Source organism: Enhydra lutris, unplaced genomic scaffold (assembly GCF_002288905.1).
Source record: "Enhydra lutris kenyoni isolate GAN:26980312 unplaced genomic scaffold, ASM228890v2 scaffoldscaffold5, whole genome shotgun sequence".
Classification (NCBI taxonomy): domain Eukaryota; kingdom Metazoa; phylum Chordata; class Mammalia; order Carnivora; family Mustelidae; genus Enhydra; species Enhydra lutris.
In genome coordinates, this window is record NW_019154089.1 from 30,522,698 (window position 1) to 30,549,390 (window position 26,693).

The window sequence follows — 26,693 nt, forward strand, 5'->3', positions numbered from 1 at the left end:
ATACAAATGTTACAAAAATACAGAAACAGAGAAGTAAAAGTGTAGCTGACACGGGGTATGAGTTTGTGGAAGTGTTAGAAGTGAAGTTGGGGATGTTAATTTCCACATCTTGTACAGACAGAAGTCAAGATAGTAAATACTGTTATAATAAGAAGCCATAGTGGTATAAGTATATTATCTCTGATTACAACAGAAGCAATAGAGGTAATAAGTAACAATCAAATATTAAAAGGAAGTAAGGGGAGAGATGTAAATGAGCTGAAATCTCATCTTTCCAACTAGGGAGTCAGTAAGTCATGTCTAGAGCTGCCAATTAAGAAACAGAAGCTATCCTCCTATTATTAAGCATCATGGAGAGAATGACGACAAGGGCTAGAAATAGAAATGATGAAAACAAGTTGCCTTGGGGGCTGGGATACAGGTGGGAAGAGGTGCAACGGGGCTTAGAATGATGATTCTCATCATAAGCTCATCTGTATTATTTGATTTATCATGTGCAATTAAGAACAACTTAAATGGAACAAAATGAAGAGGTCGGATTAAATGGTCTCTGAGGGTCTTTCCCTAGAAGCGAGAACCTATACCAACATAATTGCTTCGTTCTTCAGGGAAGGAGAGGCAATGAGCACTTACTGAATGCTAACTCTGTGCCAGGTGCTTTGTACCCGTCATCTGCTTTGCACTTCAGAATATTCTAGGACGTAGACTTACAGTTTCCATCCCTCAGGCCAAGGCACTGAGACTCTTGGGGAGGTGACATTTCCTACCCAGGCCCATGTGGCGTTAAAGAAGCAGTAGGGCTGACTGGATTAAGGGCAAAGGGCGCTTCACTTTGATACCCCTGGTTTCTTCATGGCAGCCCATGTGGGCAAAGCCTGAGGAAGTATGGATTATTTTCCCCCTCATGATACATACACATGTTGGAAAAAAGAAGTAAAATTATCAAAAATAGAAACAGGAGAAGATTACTTAAAACCTCATTACCTGAGAAGCTTCTTAGTCTCACTCATATCTGATAGGATCATATCATTTGTTGCTGTATTCACTGGGCTTTTAGTCGTAGCTACTAACGTTCCTTAAACTTAAAAAGTTGTGACATATACAGGCAGTTTAAAGAATGAAGAGTCTTGAGCCACATTCTAGCCCAAGAAACAGGGAATTACTGAAACCTCTCTTTTCCGATCCCCAGAGGTAACCCCCATCCTGAATCTGTGTAAGTAATTTCTTTGCAGGCCACTAATTTTCAGAGATCTGCTGGTTTGATACTAAGGCAAACAAGAGGACCAGTCAGGTGGCCAATTTGCACCTATAAATTAATTCTTTCTCCAGCCTCCCAACCTCTACTCATCCTTATCCTTCCCTCAGAGCCCCATTCAAGCTTTACCTACTAGGAGTCTTCCAAGACCCTCCAGTCTACAGTGGTTTTCTTTTTAAAAACTTACCCGACTCTTTATTAATTCAGGGCCCCCACCAAGCTGTCTGTGGGCTAAACGGTCTAATCTAGCCCCAGTCCAGGGCGCTAAAGTCTGTGATTCATCCCATGAAAACACTGACTGAGAGAGAGTCTTCTTGGAAGGATCAGCTATATTCAAGACCCACATTTGATCTGACATGAGAGGCCAACAAGAAGAATATAGAGAACATAGGTATATCAACTAGAGATCAAGCAAGATCTAAATCGAACACTTTCTTTTGGACTAGGATATAGCCTGAGCAGAAAAGAAATCATTAATTTCAACAAATGGTAGTCATGTATTTTATACACAAGTCTCTCGGCAAGATGCTGGAGACACAATGGTGAACGGGGCAGACCTGATGCATGGTGCTTATCAAGATGATGAGGAAAACAAGTAGATGGAAAATCGTGGGAATTGCTACAGTTGGGGCATGCACAGGGCTAGAGCTATACATAAGAGGGGCAACCAACCCAGGCTTTTGGGGAGGATGATAAGGTAGGCTTTCGGGAGAAGGGGACAGTAAACTGAGACCCGACCCAGGGGTAAGTGTTGGACAGGTGAGGGGGAACACTTCCTGCAAAGGCCCAGGAGCGAGAGGGAACAATAGGGTAAGGGGCTGACAGCTGAAAAAGACTGAAGCTTCTGGTGCTGGGGAAGGTAGTACGAGATGAGGAAGGAGGGGGAAGCCGGAGGCAGATCAGGAAGGATCTTACAAGACCCACTCGGGCATCTGAATGCCACCTTGCTGGTTTCCATCAGGGAAATTGGCAGTTTCACCTTCTGGCTGCGAGAGAGAGAAAGGATTGTGGTGGGGGGTGGTCGGGGGAGGAAAGAGGTGTTGAGATAGTCCGAGCAAGAAAGAGTAGGGAGTGGTGGCAAAGGAGACAGAGAGGAGGGAGCAGATGTCAGAGACGTGCTGTCAGATGGGAAATAGGAGCAGAAAAGGAAAGGACACCTACGTCCACCTGTTGACAGGGTCTGAGGACACAGTGAGTTTGCAGGCAGCAGGGAGCTGAGATCAGATATGGGCAGGATGAATGTCTAATATCTGTGCACATCCAAGAGAAGATGTCTAACGGGGAACTAGAGGTAACGTGTGGGGCCCTAGAAACTGGGGAATGGATTTGAACTTGGGAATCATCTTCATGAGGATGAAAACTGACTCTGGGGGAGGGAAATAAATCAGTGAAAGGGCAGGTGTGGGTGGGCATTTCTCAAGGTGACCAGACCTTTACACATACTTCAGCTCTTCGGACTCTATGAGACCAAAGAAAGAGAGGGTGCAAAGAAATCAAAGTGGGACAGATAAATTCTGGGCACTTTGGTGTCCACCTGAAGAGAGATGACAGGCCACCTGACAAACCAGGTGTAGGGAAGAAGGTTACTCCTATGCACCTGGTGCTGCCCCTTCCTCCCTTCACCAAACATCCTCTGAGCGCTTGCTCTGTGATCTGACACATAGCCTAAGAGCACAGAGTTGAGGATGGGGTCCTCCACAGGGTGCAGAGGGGCCTGGATGCTGCAGGAAACTCTGAGGTCAGGGAAGACCAGAAAAACTACATTTGAATGACGTTTCCAATGTAGTGGGGGAAGAGCTCAGGACACCTATGACTGGGAAACAAAGGGCTCTGAAGACTGGGAGGTGGGACAATGACACCAGGTTCCTGGCAGAGAATAGGCCTTTGGTAAGGTGTGTGCTGAACAGAGCTGGTGAGGGCCCTGGGATGGTTCGAGAGAATGGGCCAGGTCCTGAACCACAGGCAAGATGCAATCGTGCACTCGCAGGCAGAGGCTGAGGGGGACAAGATCCAGATCAGTGTGAAGAGAGCAGGAAACCATCTGCTGGGGCTCCTAAGAGAAGGGTGGGCTGACAGGGCTGCAGGCAGTCAGAAGTTAGGCTCTCGGTCTTGCGGACTTGCAGAAAAGGCTGGGCCAAAGCCTCTTTGCTCTGGGAACAGGAGAGAAGGGACTCACGGGAGCTGTGGGCCTGCTTATGAAGCCTGGTGACTTCACCTTCATCACCTCACTTGAGACAAAGATCATGAAATCAGAATAGGTATTCCCTTGCTATCCAGAAGTAGAGCGTTTGAATGAAACCTTTCCTAACCCCAGTGGCACAAAGCAAAGCAACGATCCCTAATTTATATGGAAAAAATTTGAACATTCCTAGACCTTAAAAACAACCTCTCTGGGGCGCCTGGGTGGCTCAGTGGTTAAAGCCTCTGCCTTCGGCTCAGGTCATGATCCCAGGGTCCTGGGATCGAGTCCTACATCAGGCTCTCTGCTCAGCAGGGAGCCTGCCTCCTCCTCCTCTCTCTCTCTGCCTGCCTCTCTGCCTACTTGTGATCTGTCTGTCAAATAAATTAAAAAAACAACAACAACAACCTCTCTTAGGCTTCTCTGCTACCTCAGGACACATTTTTCTAGGGAATGTACAAAATAAATTAAGATGAAACCCAGACAGAGCACAGTGCAGAGTGCTGGCGGGCTGATGCTAGGTTCTGAGCGTAGTTGCTGGGGCAGAGTTCTGTGGGGAGTGGCAGGGGGGCACTCATGCTGCCTCTAGAGAGACTTGCTGCAAAACAACAGCTGAATGCCGCTCTTGCTTTTCGCCCTTTTTTTCCCCTGAAAGCAATATCCTCTTTGGATTTCTTGTGGTTAGTGAAAACAGGAACCACTATAAGATTCCATTGTAAAAGCAAAGTGGCAGAATGTGAACTTCCAAAGACAGGGGATCCTTGCCCTTGGCCCCAGCATTTTGGAAATAAGGAAAATGGAAAATAAGGCTGAGAGGATTTCATCTCTTCCTTGGCCTCTCGTAGCTATTATGTACGGAGGCAAAACTTGAACCCAGGATTTCTAAATCCAAAGATGCACCTGGGAGTCAGGCTAACATCAGGCTGGGATAAATCCATATAACTCAGCCTTGCCTTTTCCCGGGGCTCTTGATGCATTTCTGGTCTTATTCTGTGTAACGGTCTCCAGACTTAGTGACACTCCTTTAATTGTAAAGCACTGTGTATTCTTCCGGATGTGGGCAGAGTAAAAGAGCTGAGATCTCTCAGAATTCTCTTGCTGACCTGGGCCTGGCCACTGGGCCACCTTCCTAAACCAGCCTTATCCTGTTCTTTCATTCGGCTCTACTGCCAAGCTCTATAGCCTTGAGTGAGACACAGATCCTTCTCCTGAGGACAAAGGCAGGAAGAGTGAGTGCCTGTAGCAAGTCTCCAAATGGGAACGTTGACTTTTTTTTTTTTTTTTTTTAATTGCAAGTGGCCGTTTGGAACCTACTGGGTGGTAAATATTCTTACTACCTGAGTTTCCCTTACTCCTCATTAGGTCCAGTGGGCACCAACCCCCACAAGACATCTCCTTCCCAACCACTGAGCTGAACAGTCTACAAGCTGGGTGTTACGAGGGAGGGCCTGGCCTTGCAATGTGGCCAATGCAACAGCAAAGGCCCCAGGAAAGGATGTTCATTGCAAATCACTGGAATGAGAAATCAGCAGATTCATGGACTGGGAAAAAATGGAATTAAGTCTGAGTCTTCATTGGAACAAAGACCCATGGTCTTCCTTGAATCATGCTGTCTTGAAACAGAACCAGCTGACTGGTTCATAATATCCAGCTCATGTTCTACGCTTTGCCATATTGCCTTGCTGTCTATATTGGACTTTGCATCTGACCAAGACGACGTGGGCATCTTGGTTGCCTCCTAGATACCAAAGCAGGATGTATTCCGGCGCCAAGAGGGTAGGACGCCTGAGCAGGTTCTAGGGGTCTTGGGCTACTTTGCTTTCTTTGGGGGATAACGTCATCTTGTCAGGGTTTGTTTATTTTGGGGGAAGGGGCTAATGATTTCCAGCCGAGGTGACAAAAAGCACTGCCCAGGATTGCTAGGAGTGGTTTAGGAAGACAGTATCCTGTCCACCCAGCCTAGCGGGCGCCACGCACGCCACAGACACCAGAGACTGACTATTTATAATGATCGTTTTCTGGTAGATGTATTTGGTTCTTTAAAAATCAATATATTATGGTAATATTTCAAAAGAAAGAAGGGAAACAAATCAAGGAAGGAGTCCTTCTCACGATTTGCAGCAGGCAGCATGAGGCAAACAGCGACCCTGGGGTCATCTCTAGTCCCACCCCTGACTGAGGCAGTGGCTTCCTTTGGAGAGGATTTTGACAACACATTCAGACTCAGTGGGATCGATTATGACTGCCTGCCTTCGGCTAGCAGAGGAGCAAGGGCACTGAAGTTAAGAATTTGTTATCCTTGATCTCTAAAAACCCCCAACCCCACCAACATTCTAGTTACTTTATATGTGTTCATTGAACTGACGTTTGTCACTTTCTTCTGAAAATTTACCCAATATTTAATTCAGGCAAGGACTGTCCCCTGAAAAACTGTTAATTTGGTAGATTTTTCCCCAGGCTTTACTAAGATACAACTGACATACAAAACTGTGTAACTTTAAGGTGCACAATGTGATTTTTCTTTTTAAATATTTTATTTATTTGAAAGCAAGAGAGAGTGTGAGAGAGGGTGAGCATGAGCAGAGGGAAGCCCCACGAGAGGCTCGATTCCAGAACCCTAAGATCTTGACTGGAGCCCACGGCAGACATTTAACTGACTGAGCCACCCAGGTGTCCCTGTGATGATTGGATGATTGGGAAATTGTTACCAGAACACATCTTTCACCTCATACAATTACCCTTTTGTACTGTAGTGGTGGTGCTGGGGAGCTCCTATAATATCTACTCTCTCGGTGGTTTTCAAGTATACGACACAGTATTGCTAACTCTGGGTGCCATGCTGTATGGGACATCACAGCAGATATGTTTTTAAAGTTGCTACTCTAAGCTTCTTTCTTTTTGCTGCTCAAGTATTTATGCTCATTTTTGGAAAAAGAAGAAGAAGCAGAAGAAGAAGGAGGAGAAGAAGGAGAAGGAGAAGAAGAAGAAGAAGAAGAAGAAAAAGAAGAAGAAGAAGAAGAAGAAGAGGAGGAGGAGGAGGAGGAGGAGGAGGAGGAGGAGGAGGAAAAAAAAAGGGAAAGAAAATGCCCATGCATTTTTTTTTTTTTAAAGGAAGAAATTTATAATCCCACCACCTAGGGGTCATCACTGATAAATTTTGGGCTTTATCCTGTCAGGTTCTTCTACACATGTTAACATTTAAGTATGTATTTTAAAATAATGAGATATGGCTCAGTTGGTTGAGCATCTGCCTTCGGCTCAGGTCATGATCTCAGGGTCCTGAGATCGAGCCCTGCATCGGGCTCCACACTCAGTAGGGGAGTCTGCTTCTTCCCCTCCCCCTGCCCCTCCTTCCCATTCTTGTTTTCTCTCTCTCTCTCTCTCTCTCAGATAAAGATCTTTAAAAAATAAAATAATGGAGCATAAAACACCTACTCTGCTGTAATCTCTTTTCATCCCTTAGCATATATTATCAACATCTTACAGAACTTCTCCTTTACTGTTTGCTTTGTCTTTGTTTTTGTTTTGGCCTGGAGGAGTCTTATGCTTCCCCACACCCTTGCCTGAGTGACACCCTACTTCTCAATATTATTCGATAGAGGATTACCCACTAAAGTACTGGCTATCTTTCTCCAAACCCATCTCAGCAGACTTTGTGTTTTTAGTGGCACTTTTAAAGATCAGGTAACATTTCAAATCAAAAGTCTCTAATAGGAGAATTTCAGACACTGATGGAAAGGGGAAAGGATGCTTTTGTTTGGGGTTGGGGGGAGTCCTCTTGGTGCCCCTTGAATTATAACACCAAGGAAGTCAATGTCAATAAGCATAAGGGTAGAAGCCAAGGATGGTAGGATCTCACCATACCCTGACCAAGACCTTCAGTGCACCTTGGTTTTCTTATCTGTACCCTGACCTTCCAAGTCTGTTGTGAGGCTGCACTGTGCACCCAGGGACAGAGTGTATTAAGAGATGAATGAGGGTGGGGGATAGGCATGGCTGAATCTTCTGGATCTCGTGGGTCATGGCTGGGAGCTAGAATTTTAAGTACGAGGAGAAGCCACCTGTCAGTTTTAAGCCAGAGAGTAACATGATCTGATTTATAATTGTATGAAGGTGCTTTTGCTGCTACCTGGAAAATCAGCTCTGCCATTTTCTTCCCTAATGCCTTACCTACTAGTAAATTCCACCCTTAACAAGAACGGAAAGGCAGCAACCCTCAAAAACGCTGGGCTTGAGACATTGCTCTTAAATGGCACCTAGGGAAAAGGTATTATTGTTTTCTTTTCCCTAAAAGACCCTGACGTAGAGAGAAAGCCTCCCCACTGTGGCCTTCGGGAAGAGGGCAGCTGACATGGCCCGCTGGCTATTCACTCAGGGCCGCTCACAATCCCGTGCAGTCTCTTTCTAATTTGGACCAGACAGCTTTCCTGGCTTCATCTGCCTTTCCACAATTCTACACAGATCTTTCCTGCTTATAAATCAAATGGACGGGCAGCAGGAGAGTCCTGGCTGAGTTTAGCACTGGCAGATGCCTCTATAAATTAAAAAAAAAAAATGAGGTCAGAAGTAGCTCCTAAGCATATGTTACCAAAAATAAATCTTACCCACTAGCAGAAGTAGCTGGAAAAAACAAAAACCCTCATAACTTTTCTTCCTCCTTATACACTGTGACCTTGTCTGCTTAAGTGACCCTTTTTCTTCTTAACTTCCCAGATTCCGTAATGAAGTTTCTTCCCCCCATTTCAACCCTGTTATGAAAAACACCAAACCTATAAAATACCCAAAAGAACAATGCACATCCTTATAGTCTTGACATAGTCAGAGTGACCCGTTCTTTTCCCATTTCTGCTTTGACTCCGTGCATTTTACTAAATCACCAAGAGCAAGTAGAAGTCATTGTTTTCCTCAGTCTTTGCTACTTCAGCAGTAAAACTGAGAGGATCCTCAGTACTGTGAGCACAGGCATTCAAAGATATTCTTGATATCTTATAAGATGCAGCTGATACTACAATGTCCTTAGTTGTCTCTAAAATGTTCCTTTTATAGCTCCCCCTTTCTTTTTCTGGAACCAGGATCCAACCATAATGGGTTTTCTAAAGTGTGAAGAAGTGTGACTGCTCTACACAAAAGGAATTCAATGAATTCCTTGCTGGGGAACTGCTGTATGCTCCTGCTTCCACATGGGGCTCTCTGCATGGGGCTCTTTCTGGAAGGAGTAGTGAGTGACCATTGCCGTCAGGCCACTTTTGGACTTAGCGAGTGCCATGCTCATGCTTATTATTCCTGCTGCTTAGGACAACTCCTAACACCATACAGCTATGAGGGCAGTGATCATGAGATGATTAATAAGAACCAAAAGCTACTGTGAAACTGTGCTCTGTCAACAGAGCGAGTATAAGTGAAGATGTTTTGGAATTGGGTTGCAAACATATTTTATTGTAAGGGACCCTCATACAAATTCTTCAATGGATGACTACTTTATTTTCTGTATTGGCTTCAGTTTTAAAATTTTTTCTTTGCTATTAAAACTCAAGGACCACGAGGAATTTCTTTCCTTCATTTCATTTTTTTGGGGGAAATATTTTTAACTAGTGATTTAAGTTTTGGGTTGTTTTTTCATTTTTATTTTTTATTTTTTAAGTAAACTCTTTGCCCAACATGAGGCTTGAACTCACGACCCCAAGATCAAGGGTTAGATGCTCCACTGACTGAGCCAGCCAGGCGCCCCTGACCGTGAGGGATTTCCACCAAATACCACAAAACCTCATGTACCCAACTCACTCAGCCTGAGGCTAACTGGAGACATGATTTCTCTTGTGTAAAGGACACCCTACAGATTCAGGATACATATTAAAAAAAAAAAGTGTCAATGTGATCTTACACATGTTGGATTTACATACAACATCATCAGATGCTACCTTTAGGCTCCAGTTCTGGGTGGAAAAAACTATGTATCAGTTTTAGCCCATCTCCTAAAGGGAATCATCAAACCAGTCTCAGAATACTATTTTCCTAATATTCTAAGTTTTGAGGCAACAAAAAGACAGTTACACTAACACTAATATTTTATGTTTTTGTCTTTGTCAAGCAAGTGTGGAGAAATGAGCTGGAACTGGAGGCTGAGGACCCCCCCACCCCCTAGGAAACCCCACTCTGGTATTCTGGTGGGAGGAGTGTGTGTGGGGCAGGGGAGGGGGGTGTACAGGGCCTAACCAGAGAGCCCAGCATTCTAAACATTTCCTTATATGGACACACATGGATGGTTAGTGAAGTGTTCCTTGCATGCTGATGTTAAGCCCCAAAGGTACAGGGCCCTGTAAAGCAAGCAACAAATTAGGCTTCCCACACCCAGCTTTGCAAAGAAAGCATGAGCGCCAGCTTCTAGCCCCTCCTGGCCTGGGATTCCAGGTGCAGTGGAAAGCCTGGCAGTGATACAGTCCATCTGCTCCTGCTCTGTGGGGCCCTCACTTCCAGGAGTTCTTTGTAAACCTGGCCAAATAAATCTGTGATCTTATCTGATTCTGTGCATCTGGGGGTGTGTGTGTGTGTGTGGGGGGGGTCTTTCCCCACCAATCTGCTCCTCAGTCGAATAATGCTGTATGTTACCATGTCTCACCTCTGCTCTTTCTCCCTGCCCCCTGAAGGGTCAAAGGGAAAAAGAATTATGATTCTGGATCAGAGTCATGTCTGGTCAGCTGGGAAAGATCTACAGCCAAGAAACTGGCTTAAGACGTAGCTCCCACCACCATTCCCTGCCCCCAGTGCATGTCAATGTCCTCCAAGGCTGGCATTTCCTAAAAGGTGGGTATTGGAGATGCAGGGAAATGATATTTAACAACATTGAGTCACGGTGAGAAAGTTCTTTCCTTCTCAGTTTCTGACAACTGCAATGAGAAAGTCTCCATTTGGTCCCAGCACATCTAACCCCCTCCCTAACATTTGCTCACTCCATTTTTAACAGACAGCAGGCCTCAGGCTCAGAGGCCTGGGCAGGTAGCAGCTGGAATTACATTACTCTGTTTTATTTTGATTGAATTTATTGCTCTGGTTGATTTCTAATGATGGCAAGAGATAATTTTTTTTTGTTAATGAAAGTGATATAAAGCATCCTTTTAAAATAAACTTAAGTTACAAAGTTAATTTAAGGGGCACCTGGGTGACTCAGTGGGTTAAGCCTCTGCCTTTGGGTTAGGTCATGATCTCGGGGTCCTGAGCTCGAGCCCTGCATTAGGCTCTCTGCTCAGCGGGGAGTTGCTCCCCCCCCCTCTCTGCCTGCTTGTGATCTTTCTCTCTCTGTCAAATAAATAAATAAAATTAAAAAAAAAAAGTAAATTTAAATAAAAATATTTTGCAAACAAGGGGACTAGGAGTCTGTAGATATGGCAAGAATTGTGACAACACATCAATGGCTAACCTCTGGAAACCCTGGCTAAGAAGATTCCTCCTAAACCAGGGGTTCCCCATCCTGGATGCACATTGGACTCAGGCGTGGAGATTTGTGCCTGGGGTCTCAGCCAGGGCCTCCTCGGGGCAGGATGCAGTACAGGGGATGCTGAAGGAGCTCTGTGAGTGACTGTGCTGAGTAGCCGCTGCTGGGACCATGACACCACTTCCTGGAAGCCTGGAGACATCTGCTCCCCAGTAACTTGCCGGGGAATAAACTGCATTCTGACCCCCGAGTCCTCGGCTTGTAGGCATTTCTATCCTTGGGGGCTCCCCACAGAAAAGTCGTCGGTCCAGAACTGAATAACCAAGGCTCTAATTTCTTGGCAATTACTGGCAAGTAATGAAACAAACAGGACATGTCTCAAGGACTGGGTATGGCTTTGGATTAAGGTGACTGGCCGTCTCTGTCTCAAACAGAATAGTGTTACTTTGGAACAGACTGGAGGATAAACAGGGATGTTTTTACTTGTCAGCTATAAGGGAGCTAAAATGCCCCTCGTTTAGGCCATAAGAGCCCTGTGTTAGGCATGGAAGATATGAAAATGACCTTCAAACAGGAAATCTGTCTTATCATTTCCTCCTCCCTGTTTCCACCATTTTATACCCTTATCACTCTTTTGTTGTGGATTGTGGCTGGTGGTCCCCCCATTTTTTTTTTTTTAAAGATTTTATTTACTTATTTGACAGAGAGAGAGAGATCACAAGCAGGCAGGGTGGCAGTCAGAGAGGAGGAAGTGGGCTCCCTGTTGAGTAGAGAGCCCTGTTCGATCCCAGGACCCTGAGATCGTGATCTAAGCCGAAGGCAGAGGCTTAACCCACTGAGCCGCCCAGGTGTTCCCAAACTTTTTTGATCACAGCTTACATCAGTTAAATTCTGAGCAAACACCTTAACTGACATGTATTTATTTGATCAACTCTGGATAGCTGTCATTTTTGAACAGTGTGTTAATAAATAGGAAGGTTTAATTTCTTTCTTATTTTTTGAGTAACAGGTTAAAAACGTTGAGATCATCTTGCCTCATCCATGGACAGCTAACCTTCCATGCTGTAGACTGAAGGTGTTGACTGGAAACGGCGCCATCAGGGAAGGGATCCTGTCCAATAACCTCTGAGTCCTGAAGTCCCACACACTGACTGGCCCGTGGCGGGGGTGGGGACTCTCAGTCATGTCTGCAGAATCTGTGACTCTCACCAGTTGGACCAAGTTTGATGAAGCTAGTGGGTTTGTTTTCTAGATTGGGACATAGCTGAAAAAAGGTCAAAATACTTAAAAACTGTAAAGCCATGGGGTATCTGAGTGATGCAGTCAGTTGAGTGTCTGACACTTGGTTTCAGCTCAGGTCCTAATCTCATGGATCATGAGATCAAGTCCCGAGTCAGGTTCTGGGCTCAGTGTGGAGTCTGCTTGAAATTCTCTCTTCTTCTCCTTCTGCCTACCCCCCTGGCACTCTCACTCATTCTCTCCCTCTCTCAAATAAATAAATAAATCTTAAAAGACAAACAAAAAAACTATAAAGCGGTATACAAGAAAGGTATTACTGGGAGTCAAGGTGCCTCCTTTCCACAAAGCCTGGCTCACGTTCAATCTAGAACATCACTGGGCTCTGAGTCTGGGCAGAAGACATGCTGCTTGCAGGTGGGCTGAGGGGTGCTGCTTAGTGGTGCCTGGATGTGGGGACAGAATGTGCTTCCTCAGTGGCTGGAGGGGTCTTTTGTCAGGGCGATGGGAAAAATAACCCTGGGTCAAGAGCAGGTGGGAATATGGAGTGAGGGTCTGAGATGGACAGTGAAGGGTGGGCTTTGCTGTTTTACTCCCCATGCCTCAGGATTGTGTACATTTGTTAAATGTGTGAGTACTTCCTCTTAAGGGAAAAGAAACAAAAATATTTATTGCACAAAATTCAAATAATAATTAAGAGTGTAAAGTGAAAAGTGGGAGACCCCTATCTCCTGCTCCCATCACACCCCATGCAGGTAACTACCCTTCCTAGCTCAGTGAACGTTACTCTTAACTAAACAAAGTTTAAAAAATGAAAAATTAATATTAATAAAATTAATATTAATTTTTATTATTTATTAATAAAATTAATAATATTAATATGCAAGGATACCCTTCGGAATGTGAACAGTGGCTATCTTCGTGTGGCAATGTGGTTTCTGTTTTCTTTTTTCTGCTTCTTTGGGTTTTCTAGCCATGAATTCATTTCAGTTATGCAATAAGAAAAACAAAATTAAAGGAAAAGGACTATAAAGTGGAAGCAGGAGAGAGAGGGGTCAGATGTGGTGCTGGAACCAAAACCAAAACAGAAACCAACAACGCCATGGGCAAGGCTCTGCCGTGCAGCCCACTGTCCCTGAGTGTGCTGACTGTAAGCGTCTTTGCTTCTCACTCCAACTAGCTGTAACCCTGGGAAAGTCATCTCCCTCTTGGGGCCTTGGCTTCCTATCTACAAAATGTGGGATTGTGCTATATCAGTGGTTCTCAACAGGGGGAGGTTTGTTTTGTCCTCTAGAGGAGTAACAGGCAGTATCTGGAGACTTTTTCTGGTTGTCACAATGGGGGAGGATGCTACCAGCACCTAGAGAGAGGGTAGAGCCCAGAGATGCTGCTTGACATCCTATGAGGCACAGGACAGATCCCTACAACAAAGGGTTATCTGGCCCACACTGTGAGCGGTGCCAATGTTGAGAAACCTGGCTTCCACCGTGCTCGGTTCTGTGAGTTTGGGCCCGGCCTGTCCTGGAGCCTCCTGTAAGAGGAGCTGTGCGCTCATGACTGCCCAGACTCTGGCTGTGGCCCACTTGACAGGAGAGAAGGAATGAACAACAGGGCCCAAGGCAGGGAATACTGGAGTCCTGCAGGGGAAGTCCTGCCATCAAAGGCAGACAGGCCCTCAGACAGGCTGTCTTCCTTCCAGGGACGGGCCCTCCCTTGCTCACGCAGACAAACAGGGCCCTCTTCTGGCGTGTGTCCTCACAATGAACAATGGGCCAGTGGCTCAAAAAGCACACAAAATTTGAGCAAAGATTCCGTGACTGTGCAGTATTTCCCTGAAGATCACCTTATGATCTCTCAGGGTGGGGGATACTATGTTAATAACTGAGTTTCCTTCAAAAACATAACAGGACTTATAAATAGATACCTAACAAATGCTGATTCATTTCAGGCTAGACCCAACAAATATTTAAGAGGCTACAGGGACTAGACCCTTTGTGGGTCCCTGATCATTGACGTACAGGCCGACACCACCATGGGGCAGGGAGAAGCAGGTCTTTCCAGTCGCCTGCGCTGGGACAATTGGGGAAGGAAGGAAAATGCGTTTCTACCTCCCATGAAACACACACATCAACTCCAAGTGGATAACAGACTTAAAGGTCTGTTAAGCCTCAAAAGGTTAAACTCTAAGACTTTCAGAAGATAACACATCTTCATGACTTTAGAGTAGGAAAGATTTTTTTTTAAACAAGTCACAAAAGCACCAACCACATAGGGGGAAAACGATAAATATACCAAGTGTTAAGAACTTCTGTTTATCAAAAGACACGCCACAGAAATATATTTACAATTCACGTACCCACAATATATCAGGAATACATATAAATCAACAAGGAAAAGATGACCTGATTTAAAAATAGGCAAAAAGGGGCTCATGGGTGGATCAGTGGGTTAAGCCTCTGCCTTTGGCTTGGGTCATGGTCCTGGGGTCTAGGGATCAAGCCCTGCAATGGGCTCTCTGCTCAGCGGGGAGCCTGCTTCCTCCTCTCTCTGCCTGCCTCTCTGCCTACTTGTGATTTCCGTCAAATGAATAATAAAATCTTTAAGAAAAAAAAAAACAGGCAAAAATATTGAACAGGCTTTCTTTCACAAAAGAGGCTGTCCCAACGGTAGTGCCCTATGAAAAGAGGCCCAGTATCCATGGTGATCAGGGAAATCAAAGCGATGATGAGATATCACAACACACCCACCAGAATGGCGATGACGGAAAAGACAGACAGAGCCAGTGTTCATGAGAATGTGAAGAAATGAAAACTCTCCCACATTGCTGAATGAGCGAATACATTGGCACAAACACTTTGTAAAACTGTTTGGCAGTGTCTAGTCACACACTGACCTAGCCATTCTATGACACGGTAAATTCACCTAATAAAAATGAGAGGGTAGATCTACCAAAAGAAATGGACAAGAACATTCAAGGCATCTTCGTTCATAATAGCATCACTATTCACTCTGCAAACAGCCCAAATGCCCACCCACAGTAGCACGGATGATTTGATTAGTCTATGCAGTGAGAATCCTGCATATTCCATATATTTATGTATGTTATAGACCATAATTAAACACGCCAAGCAAACAACCTGTTCACAGGTATAGAGAATTCCGTACTAATACTACCCCCTGGATTTTGAGAAATATTCACAAGCACCCAACTGGAAGAGAAAAAAATATACCATTGTGGAAGTAATCAATCTTTTCAATTTATATTTTGCCTACCTACAAATTAATGATATAGTAACATCTTGGTTAAAAACAAAAAGGCAAGCCACAGAATGAGAGAAGGTATTTGCAGCAAAAATTCTGATATGGAATCCCCAATCAGAAATTCTACAAATCTATTAGAAAAAGACAATGTGAGATGAATGGGCAAAAAACTTCATATTTTGGGGCACCTGGATGGCTCAGTTGTTAAGCTACTGCCTTCAGCTCAAGTCACGGTATCAGGGTCCTGGGATCAAGTCCCACATCTGGCTCCCTGCTCAGTGGGGGGTCTGCTTCTCCCTCTCCCTCTGCCCCCCCCAACCACCTGCTTGTGCTCTCTATCTCAAATAAATAAAATAAATAAAATCTTAAAAAAAGAAAAAAAAAATCTTCCTGCTTTGTGCTTTTCAGTATTCTTCCAGTTTTTCTGTTATTATTAATTTATTTAGGTACTACTATTTTTTGAATTAATTTTTAGTTTAATAATAATACATGAAAATACTTTCCTTGTAAAATATTAGACATTCCAGATAAAATTAAAGTCCCTGTCGACCCCTAATCCCAGTTTTCTCCCTGATACCTAGAGAAAAAGACTGAACTATTTGGTATACTTTTCCCCATAGATTTTTGTTTGCAAGGCAGTGGTATTTTGTGGGTTTTATTTCCTGTTTATATTACATGTATGGCATCATAATGTGTGTTTTGTCCTGTGATTTTTTTTTCACTCAGTACCATGTCTTTCAGCATTTTCTATGTGGGCATACACAAAGCTACTTGAGCACCTTACTCTTTTTAACTGCTTCCAAGTCCTCCATACCGGTAGACGTTCCACAGTTTAAATAGTCCTTCCTCCGTGGATGGTCATTAAGGCCCCTCCCTCCCTTTCTTTTAGTGCTGGTAGTACCCCTCTTTAATTACAACAGTGCATACGTCATGCCTCATTCTCATCCTAGGAAGCACTGTCTGGTTTGTGGAGTCCCTCAGTTGTCAGGCAGAAAGCACGGGCACAGCTCTGGGGAGCCCTAGTCCTTGCTATGTGGGCCTCCGTCAGGCCAGGAATCAGTCCTGGAAACCGGGGCTTTCCTTCCTCCACCCCTGCCGCTGACGCGCCTGGGGCCCCAGGAGAGCGCTCCCCTCCCTGGTTCCCACTGCCTCACATATGAATGGAGGGGATGGGACCACAGGCTGGGGCCTCTCGGCTCTTCAGGTCTTTTATCCTGAGTGTCCTCTTGTCTGCAGTAATATACGCAAGAGACCACCCCGACCCGACAGGGATGCCTGAGAAAAACTTTTCCTTTCCTTGTATCCCCATCAATAAATAGTCTGCCAATGGGGGTTTGTACAGGGGAAATTTAATTGGTGCTCCCCAGGTCACAGCTCCTCGTGAGAGAAGGTGCTAACAGGAGACACAAAGGCCCTGGGTTTCCAGGGGCCAGGCGGCCCCCAGCTCCCGTCCTCCTGGTGCCCTGGGAGCCTCTCCCCATCTTCCTGAAGCCTTGAACAGAGCAATGTTTCCTCCTCATCTTGTCCCTGTGACTTCTGAAGACTAAGTTGCCATGGCAACTTGGGCCACTGAACCGTGTTCAAAACCTGTTCCCGTAAAAAGGAACACTTAGCCGTCTCAAGAGTCTATTTAAAGGGCAACAGAGAGGCAATTACCCCTTACGGAGGGGGAGCAAAACCGTGTGCGTCTCTGAGCCTTTCTGCGGGGAAGGGTCTGCGAGAGCAGATGGGACGTGTCCCTCGTAGAGGTGGGGACCCCAGGATGGAGTGAACCGGCTCACTCGCACGGACGATGAGGACAAGAAGCAGGAATCTTCGGTTCTCATTCTGAGCTTTCTTCTCTGGCTTTACCTGGGTTCTGCCTCCTCCCCAGCTCCTTCCTTCCCTCCTGCCCTCTCCATGCACCTCCCGCTTCCAGAATACTGGCCTGGGTAGCTGCAAACAGCCTTGGTCTGCTTGTGGTCAGTGCTTCTTCGGAGGCTGAAAGGGCCTTTCACCAACAGAAACCGACCCCCTCATTCTCCATCTCAGGAAACTCCAGTGGTTTCCCGCCCAGGCCCGCGGCTACCTGCCTCTCCCTCCTCAGCGACTATCTTATCCCCTTTGCCTCCCCACTCCAGCCCTTCCGCAGTTCTTTCTTTCTTGAAGACATCAGGCTCCACCCTCTGCAAAAGCAGCTCGTCCCTCCCGACACCCAGCGCTCACTATCCTGTTTTGCTTTTCATTCTTTAATAGCACGTCACACCCTCTGCCTTCCCAGTCTTGGGTTGTTGACTTCTCTAGTCATGCTGCTCTAGGGAGCTTAAGAACCTGTAATTTGTCTCCCTCACCCGAGGCCGTTCACCCACAAGCTAGCACCGGACTAGCAATGAGGGGGCTCTTGGTCCCCTTGCGCTGAAAGAGGCTCCCGCTGCCTCGTGGGGATTAGGCCTCTCCCTTTCCTTCCAATGCTCCACTCCACTGCACCTGTGCCCCCAGGGCTGGAGGGCTGTGAACCCCACAACACGGAGGGAAGCAAGCAGTGCAGAGCACTAGGGAGAACAAGAAGAAGGCAGCCTCTGTGCCTGAGCCATGAGGGCTGGTGGGGGCAGATGAGTCGTCAGGCAGGGAAGGGTGTGCTGGGTCCGTGTGGGCCTGTGAGGTCGGGAAATGGTGAGGTAAGCTTCTGTGCGGTGTGATTAACTATGAGCAGTTATTTAGTTCTTACTGCATGCACTTTGCATGCTTTCTCTCCTTTGGCCTCTGAGCTACCCTGCGGGTGAGAATGGCCACCTCCCATCATGACCAATGAAGAAAGTGCTCCAAGCTCTTCCCTCAGCCTGGACCTTCACCCCTGGTTCCTCACCAGGCCAATTCCTGGTCATTCTCCTGGTCATCTCCTCAGGGAAGTCCTCCTTCTCCCCCAGGACCACACCAAGTTCTAGCTTATGTTCCCATGAAACCCTGCACTCCTCCCTCCAAGCACTTGTGGTAACATACACACAGCATCTCTGCATAAATACTTGCTCAGCCTGAGTCTCCCTGCTACTGTCCAGGGACTGGCCACCACTATATCCCCCAGGGCAGTGCCTGGCCTGTGGCGTCCAAGTGGTTATTATTTAATGAGAGGATGGAAAACTAAGCCTGACTGGGTGGCCAAGATCCCGCAGCTGGACAAGGTGGGGCTGGGACAGGAACCCAGGTCTGCCTAGCGCCAGTGCCTGCCCTCCTCCCAGGGTTCAAGTGGTCAGAGCTGTGTAAAGGCAGAACCAAGATGTCGGGTGTGCCCGGCACGGGAAGAGCACGAGTCTATGCCACAGGCCTCCCGGGCAGGGTGCGCTAGAGGGGCCTCAAGTATCTGGCTGGGGTGGGGTTCCCCACTGCCTTTGGGCTCAGGACTCACCAGAGCTTGCTCTATGAGCAGGCAGAAGAGGATGGCATTGCCCACCTCCCTCAGGCTCTGGAACACGTCTGTCTTGAGCTCTGCGTACTCAATTATGTCCTTCAGCTGGTGGTGGAAGAACTCCAGGATCCCTGGGGGACGAAGGCAGCTGGTTAGCGGGAAACTGTCCCTGCTCCGCCAGGATTATGGGAAGTGCTGACTGAGCAGCAGTCCCAGGCCTGAGTGGGAAAGTGGAAAACCAAACCCATGCCTCTCCGTATCTGGGCCAGGGGTGAGATTTCTTTCAGGACTCAGGACTAAAGAAAGCTCAGGAGGCTGGCTCAAATCTTTTTTGGGGCATGCACAAATAAAGCATCCCTAGATCTCTCCCAGTCCCTCCAAACACTGTTAATGATCCTGATAATGGCATGAATGAACGTTTATTTATAAATGTTAGGTATTGTGCTAAGCACTTTTCTACAACCTCTCATTTAATACTCACAAGAATACCATGAACTGGGCACTTTTATTCATTTTCAGATGAGGCTCAGAGAGGGTAGGTGGCATGCCCACAGTCACACAGCTAGTAAGTGGGGCAGCTGGAATTGAAAAACCAGAGCTTTCGAGTGCAAGACCTTTTCTCTTCTGAATCACACCCACTCAGCACCAGACAGCTTGGTTTTTAGGAAAAAAACACCAGGTGCCAAACTCACAGCCTCAATCTTTCCTTATCCCCCAGGCCCCAGTTTCAGTCCCTGTGCCATTCATTCTTAAGGAAGGAAAGAATGATGCCTCTGCTCAGAGGCAGAGTGGCAAAATCTGTTTCCTGATGCACCTTGGAAATGTCACTTGTGCCACCACCGGCAACACCTGCCTCCCACAAGTGGGCAAACGGAAAAGGGACCCTAGAGGTGCTGAGTTAGGAAAGACCTTAACAAGCAGACTGCTCTCCTCTCCAGCCTCGCAGCAGTCCCATGAGGTGAGTCCAGACACATCATTTACCTCATTGGGGAAGGTGGTACTATTGCCCAGAAGTAGGTCAAGGCTATCTAGCTAGTGACAGGGGCAGGACGCAAACCCCGGGCGGACCCAACTTGTCTGCATGTTAGAGAGGTGAACATTCCCTGGGAGAGGGCCAGGCCCCCTCTCCTCCCCCCAACGTGGGATGGGCCTGCAGGATTTCCCTGTCACTACCCTCTTCCCCTGGAGCCCCTCACCCACCTGGGGAGCCATACTCGTGCCGGGGCAAGCGGCAAATCTTGGGCATCACCTCGATCAGTGTTTTCACATACTGGAGAATGGTTCCTTGGAGCTGACAAGAGAAGAGGGCCACGTGCGTGAGTAACCACTGTTCCTGTACAGGTGCATCTCTGGACTGAACGCAGGCTACTGGGGTGTACGGGGTTCTGCTGCGGCCTGTGGGCCAAGGCTAAGGACAGAATGTTTGTGTCCCCCTCCCCAAATTCATATACTGAAACCCCAACCCCCAGTGGGGCGGCATGTGGAGACTGAGCCTTTGGGAGGTAATTAAGTCATGGGAATGGAGCCTCATGATGGAATTTGCACCCTTGTGAGAAGAGATTAGAGAGAGGGGAGGACACGGTGAGAAGGCAGGCATCTGTACACCAGGAGGAGGGTCTGCACTAGAGACCTACCCCGATGCTGACACCTTGATCTTGGAAAGCCAGCTTCCAGCACTGTGAAAAATCAGTAGTTGTTGGTGAAGCCACCCAGTCTGTGGTATTCTGTTCTAGCAGCCTGAGCTGCATAAGACAGGAAGGCACTGCTCCTTGGGAGGGGGGAAGAGGTTCCCTCCTAAAGCTGGGGCACAGCCCCATCCTCCTTTATACAGAAAAATGGGCCCTTATGAGACAGAAGAGATAGCTGTCTCAGTCCCTTAGACATAGAGACTTCCAGAAGGGCAATTTCTAGGCACAGGGTCTTTCCTGGGCATCGAGGTGCTTACATAGGATCCAGACTAAGATCTAAAATGTCATGGGCCAGGGAACTGTGGAGCCTGAGGTACGTTAGGTAATTTAAACACAGACAATCCATAGGTTTGTGCAAGGCAGACACCTTTAATCCGTTACGTTTTCGGGCTTTACTGTGGCTTTAGCTCCACAATCTGTAACAACTCATGGCTCTACACAGCTGTCCCCAGAGGGCTGGAATTAGCAGGTGAATGCTCCTTCCCACTTCCAGCATGGTTATTCATCACTTTGTTTACTTCTGTTTCGTCATCTCCAAATTTCGGGAAAATCCAGAGTGTCATAGGGAACTAAATGAAGGTTCTGATGATCATATTTGGGGCGGACATAGAACTCTCTTGAGGCCAGTGCAGAACTGCAAGTGTTTAGCAAGAGATCCCAAGAGAGAGAGGCATGGTGATGGATTAGAGATGTCTGCCATGAGCATGGGTTGGGGGGAAATGGTGGCACGTGTGTCATGGATTTGTCATGCTCAAATTAGAAAACACTACATAGAAGGACAGTATAAGCAGTATACTGGCCCTAAAGGTCCAAATCAGGCCCTAAAGGTCCAAATCAGGATTGCTGAGTTCAGCTATCAAGCACAATGAGTGAGCTCTGGGTCAGAAAAGGAGAGGCAAAGCCACAAGGTCTGAAGGTACGCAGAAGTGTCACAGAGTGCTAGGTAAGAGGAACCCAGGGATAAGGACACAGGATTCCCAGGCTGATTCCTATGGACAGAGCTGAAGGCATGTCCCAGGCCTCATGGAGAGGGCCTTTCCTTACCAGGCTTTTGACGATCTTCAGGAGTTCCTCCATGACCACCGCGATGCCCTGGTAACCCAGGAGTCTGCAGATGGTCTTGAAGTGAGGGGGGCCCACAAAGTTCCTGTACGAGCTGTAGATGTGGCTGTAGGCAATGTTGAGAGGCTGGAAGACAGAGGTTGCCGCAAAGTAAGAGGCTGGGAAGTAAGTGAATGCTGGCATGAGTCCTGGAGGGAGATTTTTGGCTGCTAAAAGGGACGAAAACCTGACATCATCTGCGATCTCTCACTGGGGACCCCCACGATTATGTTTGCAAGAAGATGGTCATGGAGAGAGGTGTGGTCCCTAACCACAGGGTGGCGTGAAGGCCACTCCGTGAAGAGTGGTCCCCAGCAGAAGAGGAGGACGGGTCTCCAGGCAAGTATCTTTTTTACAAGCACCCCTGCCCCCCACAAACCAGGACTCTGACAAATTGAGGCACAGGGTGGAGGTAAAACAGATGATTCTGTCTTTCTAGAGACATCTTTGGTACCAGAAACTGACTGGAAGAACCGTGTGGAAACTCAGTAGCTGACTCAGCACTGTCTCCTTCTACTTTTCCTTGTCTCCATTTGTAACGGGGTGGGGTCCCGGGACCATACAGGACTGGGAGTCAGGAGACCTGTGCCGAGTACCTGCGAATCACCAACGCTCTTCCAAGCCTTCTATGAGATGTGGGTGTTTGATTAAATCAGGGGTTTCATAACTTTTCAAGAAGTAGTCCAATGAAATGTATCATGTAGCTGGGATGTGAAAGAGACCAAGGCAGAGTGGCTTTGGGGGCCCAGGGCCCTGGCCACTGACTGGCCACCTCCATTGTCCTCTAGATTCCATGACACACCTTCACCGAATTCATGGAATTTGTTTAAGATTTTTCTGTCTGGGAATATGTGACTAAAATATAGGGCCCCGAGTTGGTCTCGCTCAGTGGGTGACTTACAGTTGACTTGATTTTTGAAATGCTGCTACTTACGAACCACCTCATGTCAGGCTTTGTGAAGCCCTCCATGTGCGTTCTCGTTCAATCCTCACAACACACACATGCACACAGACGCCTCTTAGCCCCATTTCACAGATGAACATTTCTAAATGTTGTAAAGAGCTTGTTCAAGGTCACAGTCCTTAGGTAATTGAACTCTGACTTGAATCCAGAGAGGTCTGATTCCAAAGCCCACATTCTTCACCTCTATATATAATAGTGGACTTTGGAGGCTGAATTCTATTAGAAAGCATATTCCATTTTTTAGATAAGGCGTCACTTCAAAGCTTAGTTCTGAGTGTAGTTTCCTACCTAGAATTGTAAAAATCTTATACGTGGAGCATGCAAATATGTAAAGACCACATCTGATGTTTTATTAGTGGGAAATTTTCTATTAGTTGGCTATTAGAAATTCTATATGAATTAAATACAAACTGTGATGATGCTTTTGGAGGACATAAGAGTCTCAATTCCCTTTGGAGCTATTGAAGGAAAATGTAATCATGTTCAGTCTAGGCTTTGTAGTAAGTCTGTTCTACTATATATGAATTCTAAACTTTACAACATAAGCATCACATTCATAGTACTCTCTAATAACAAGGATGCATGAAGAATACAATTCGAGGACCCACTAATAATAAGAACTCGTGAGGAATCAGAACACCCCTGCATCCAGCAGGTTGAATAATAGCTCGTTTGGTAAGGGAATGCCTACATCTGGTAAGGCTTGGGCACGAGAAGGGGCAGAATTCTGCACTTGACACTGAGGTACCATCATAGTGAATTCTACTTGAACCTGGGGGAGGATATCTTCACCGTAGTTACTAGAGATTTCTAAATGTTGTGAGACAGGGAAGGTTTATGTAGGGAGGGAAATACAACGGATTGAAATGCACGAAGTTCACCATAGTCCATGTTCAACAAACCCCGGAAATATATGAATGAGTCGTTGAGTTTGATTCAGCCAATCATGGAACCAGGCTGGGCACTTTCTGTGTATGAAAATAAACCATTTCAGTGTCTCTGTAAGAGGTCACGCAGCAAACAGGGCTGGGACACCTTGTGGTGAAACGCTCATTCTCGTAACTGAGTCCATCCTAGCTCTGTCCCTATTATCAAAGCCCTGTTCTGTCTTTTCCTGTTTCCAGCACTAGGGATGAGGAGTATACAGCAAACACCACGGCCGACTTCTGGTTGGGGAAGGAGACCGAGGAGAAAGGGGCAGGAGAGAATTGTCTAGGGGATGGAAATGCCCCACCTGGTGTGGGAGTTGCTGTCTACACAGATGTATACCCTTGTCAAAACTCATGAAACTGTATGTGCACTTATGACTGTGTACGTTAGGGACTGAATGGTTGGATCCCCTCAAAATTCATGTGTTGAAATCCTAACCCCTGCTGTGATGGGATTAAGAGTGGGACCTTTGGGAGGTAATTAAGCCTTGAGGTTGGCGGCCTCGTGAATGGGATTAGTGCCCTGTAAGAAAACAAGCAAGGGCTTGTTCTCCTTCTGCTCTCCATCACGCGGGATCCAGTGAGAAGGCATGTGCAGACTGTCAAGTGGGTCTGTGCCAGACACCTGATCTGCTAATGCATGGTCTCAGACTTCCCAGCCTCTAGGCAATAAATAAATGTTGTGGAAGTTACCCAGTCTATGAGAGTCTTGTTAGATCAGCCTCAAATCATTAAGACTGTGCAACTTCCTGTATATGATTCTAACTCAGTGTAGAAGTAAACTGAATAAAACCCACTGGACCATACCATAGCCTAATTTACTTCCCAACATTTCAAAGATTAAAAAAAACCAAAACCATGATTTGAATTTCCTCCTGAAAAGGGCTGCAGCTCAAGCCCGCCCAGGAACAAGGGAATGACAACTCGGCTGTGCTAAGGGCACGTGCCAGAGCTCACTGACTTCTAGAACCATCTTCTCATCCTCCCACATGCACCAGGCCCTCTGGACCTCTGCTCAGAGCATTTCTCCTTCATCCCTTCTCAAATATCTTACGAAAGGGATTTCTGAGCAGCAGGGAGCTTTCCAATGGATACCCCTGAAGGGCACAAAAATAATCAACTACTCCTTTTTTTTTTTTTTTTCCGGATTCTCTTTTTTGTCTTGCTTTGTCTGATTCTAAAGGATCGACTCTAGGGTGGGTATACCTGAGTTTGAATCCTAGGTCCACAAATTTACTAGTTAGATGATTTTGAGCAAATTACTTCAACTGTCTAAGCCGTGGTTTCCCCTAAGTAAAGATACTAATTTGAACTCCAGTGGGGTTGTTGAAAGCTTATTTTTATTTATTATTATTTTTTAAGTAGGCTCCATGTCCGGCGTGGAGCCCCAGGAGGGGCCTGAATTCACGACCCTGAGATCAAGACCTGAGCAGAGCTCAAGGGTCATCTGCATAACCGGCAGAGTCACCCAGGCACCCCTGGGTGTTGGAAGTTTAGATGAGAGAACACATGGAAACTTTACCCTACGCATGGTGCCTGACACACTGGGCCCACTCATGCCAAGTACTGCCGTTAATATGCCTTCGTCTGATAATTTGGTAAGTGAAGATGAAGAACATACAGATTCCTGGTCACATGGCCCCCAGCAGCGTTAGCTACAGTCACAATCCCCTGAACGTGGAGAGGGGAGTGCATACCTGGGGTACGATTTTACACAACACATGGTATATCCCCCGTGGGGATGGGGCAGAGGTCATAAGGGCTGGGACTAGATGATGGGACAACAGAGATGTGGATTAGCTCCATACTGACAACACTCTAAAAGCGGGAGGTATCCAAGCACAGACTGTGTTGGGCAGAGGCTCTCACGGCTGCCAGGGTCTCAGGGAGGCTGAGAAGCTGTTGCTAGAAGGGACACCGGCCTGCACTCAGGGCTGGATAGATGTGTTGCTCCCCCGTCAGAGTTCCCCGCTGTGGGGCTGGCTTCCCCGGTGCCCGTCCTTAGCAGTCCTAATCCTCACTCCCACCCAAGGAGCTTCCAGGACCAAGTCTCCCTTAACACGTGTGGCAAGTACAAATAGAAACATATTCTGGTAGATGGAACCTGTTCGGCAGCTTCCCTAGTTTGGGCCGAGAAGGAGAATAATTTTGGGATCATTTTACGACACAGGGGTGTAAAGAATTCCTCTTACAGACCTGCTCAGGGCACAGAAGAGGCCTCTTGTAGAGAAGCTGACCTCAGGCTTGGATTCTGGTTGAGACCAGAAATTTAGGCCTCCATCGATGGCCCATGCTCAGGAAGGATCAGCACGAAATGAGCAGAATCCAAGTCCCCCTAAGTGAATAAGCTCACCGGACCCCCCCAGCCCCAAAACCCCCGAGCCATGCAAGAGAAAGCACACACACATGCTGCAAAGTGCATGCACACACACACACACACACACACACCCCACACACACCCCCGTAGGGCACCCGTCTGACCTGCTGGCTCAGGAGGAGGCTGGGCCCTATTGAGAAAATGTGGGAATATGGGAGCCTGGCCATTTTCTGAGGTTTGGCAGAGAAAAACAGGAAGGCAACAGGACTTGAGACATTGGAAACTTGCGACACATCTCTTAACACTGAAGCAATTTTGCTGACTCAGGTAACAACCCACCAGCCTGCCTTACAAACTCATCATGCCCCCTAGTTAGGATGTCTCGCTTCAAATCAAGCTTGTTGGAATCCATACTGCACAAAAGAGCTAACTTTGTGAGATCTCAAGAAATAATTCTGATTCAGATACTAGAACTGTTATTTTTAAAACGTGACATCGATGTGCATTTTTATTTTGTTATTTTTTTAAAAGGCAGGACAGTCTTTTAAGGAGAGACGATGAGGTGAGTTTGATCTGGCAGATCCTGGGCCCTGTGATATATTATGATATGGATTTTAAAAAAACACACCTGTGGTAATATATATATCACATGAAAGTTACCAGTTTTGTCATTTGTAAGTGTCGTATAGGGGCTTTTAAGTCCCAAGGCCTCCACCTCTCACTGACAGTAAGCGCGGCCAGCCCCTCCGGATGGTGAGGACTGTGTACTCGGCAAACTGAATCTGCGAGCAGCTTGCATCTCTGCTTTCTGGAATCCCAATCCCTGTTTCCTGAGATCCCAAGAGGAGTTAAAACTGTTTCTAATTTCCTACATTAGTCACAATTTCTCTAATGTTCCATGAGTAATCCGAATCCTAGCAGCCCGGGGACGCAAACACGGCCCCCCAATCCA

General features: G+C 46.7%; 1 protein-coding gene across 2 annotated transcripts in view; it reads right to left on the reverse strand.

Moving 5' to 3' along the window:
• LOC111140821 (cytoplasmic FMR1 interacting protein 2) overlaps nt 1–26,693 on the reverse strand; it is a 126,308-nt gene that overhangs the window by 17,680 nt on the left and 81,935 nt on the right. For both annotated transcript variants that reach the window (XM_022493013.1, XM_022493012.1), the window contains 3 exons: nt 21,475–21,618; nt 19,943–20,033; nt 18,743–18,873 (listed from right to left, as the gene is read on the reverse strand). In XM_022493013.1, coding sequence (XP_022348721.1) covers nt 18,743–18,873; nt 19,943–20,033; nt 21,475–21,618 — 366 coding nt within the window. The remainder of the gene's footprint in view (nt 1–18,742; nt 18,874–19,942; nt 20,034–21,474; nt 21,619–26,693) is intronic.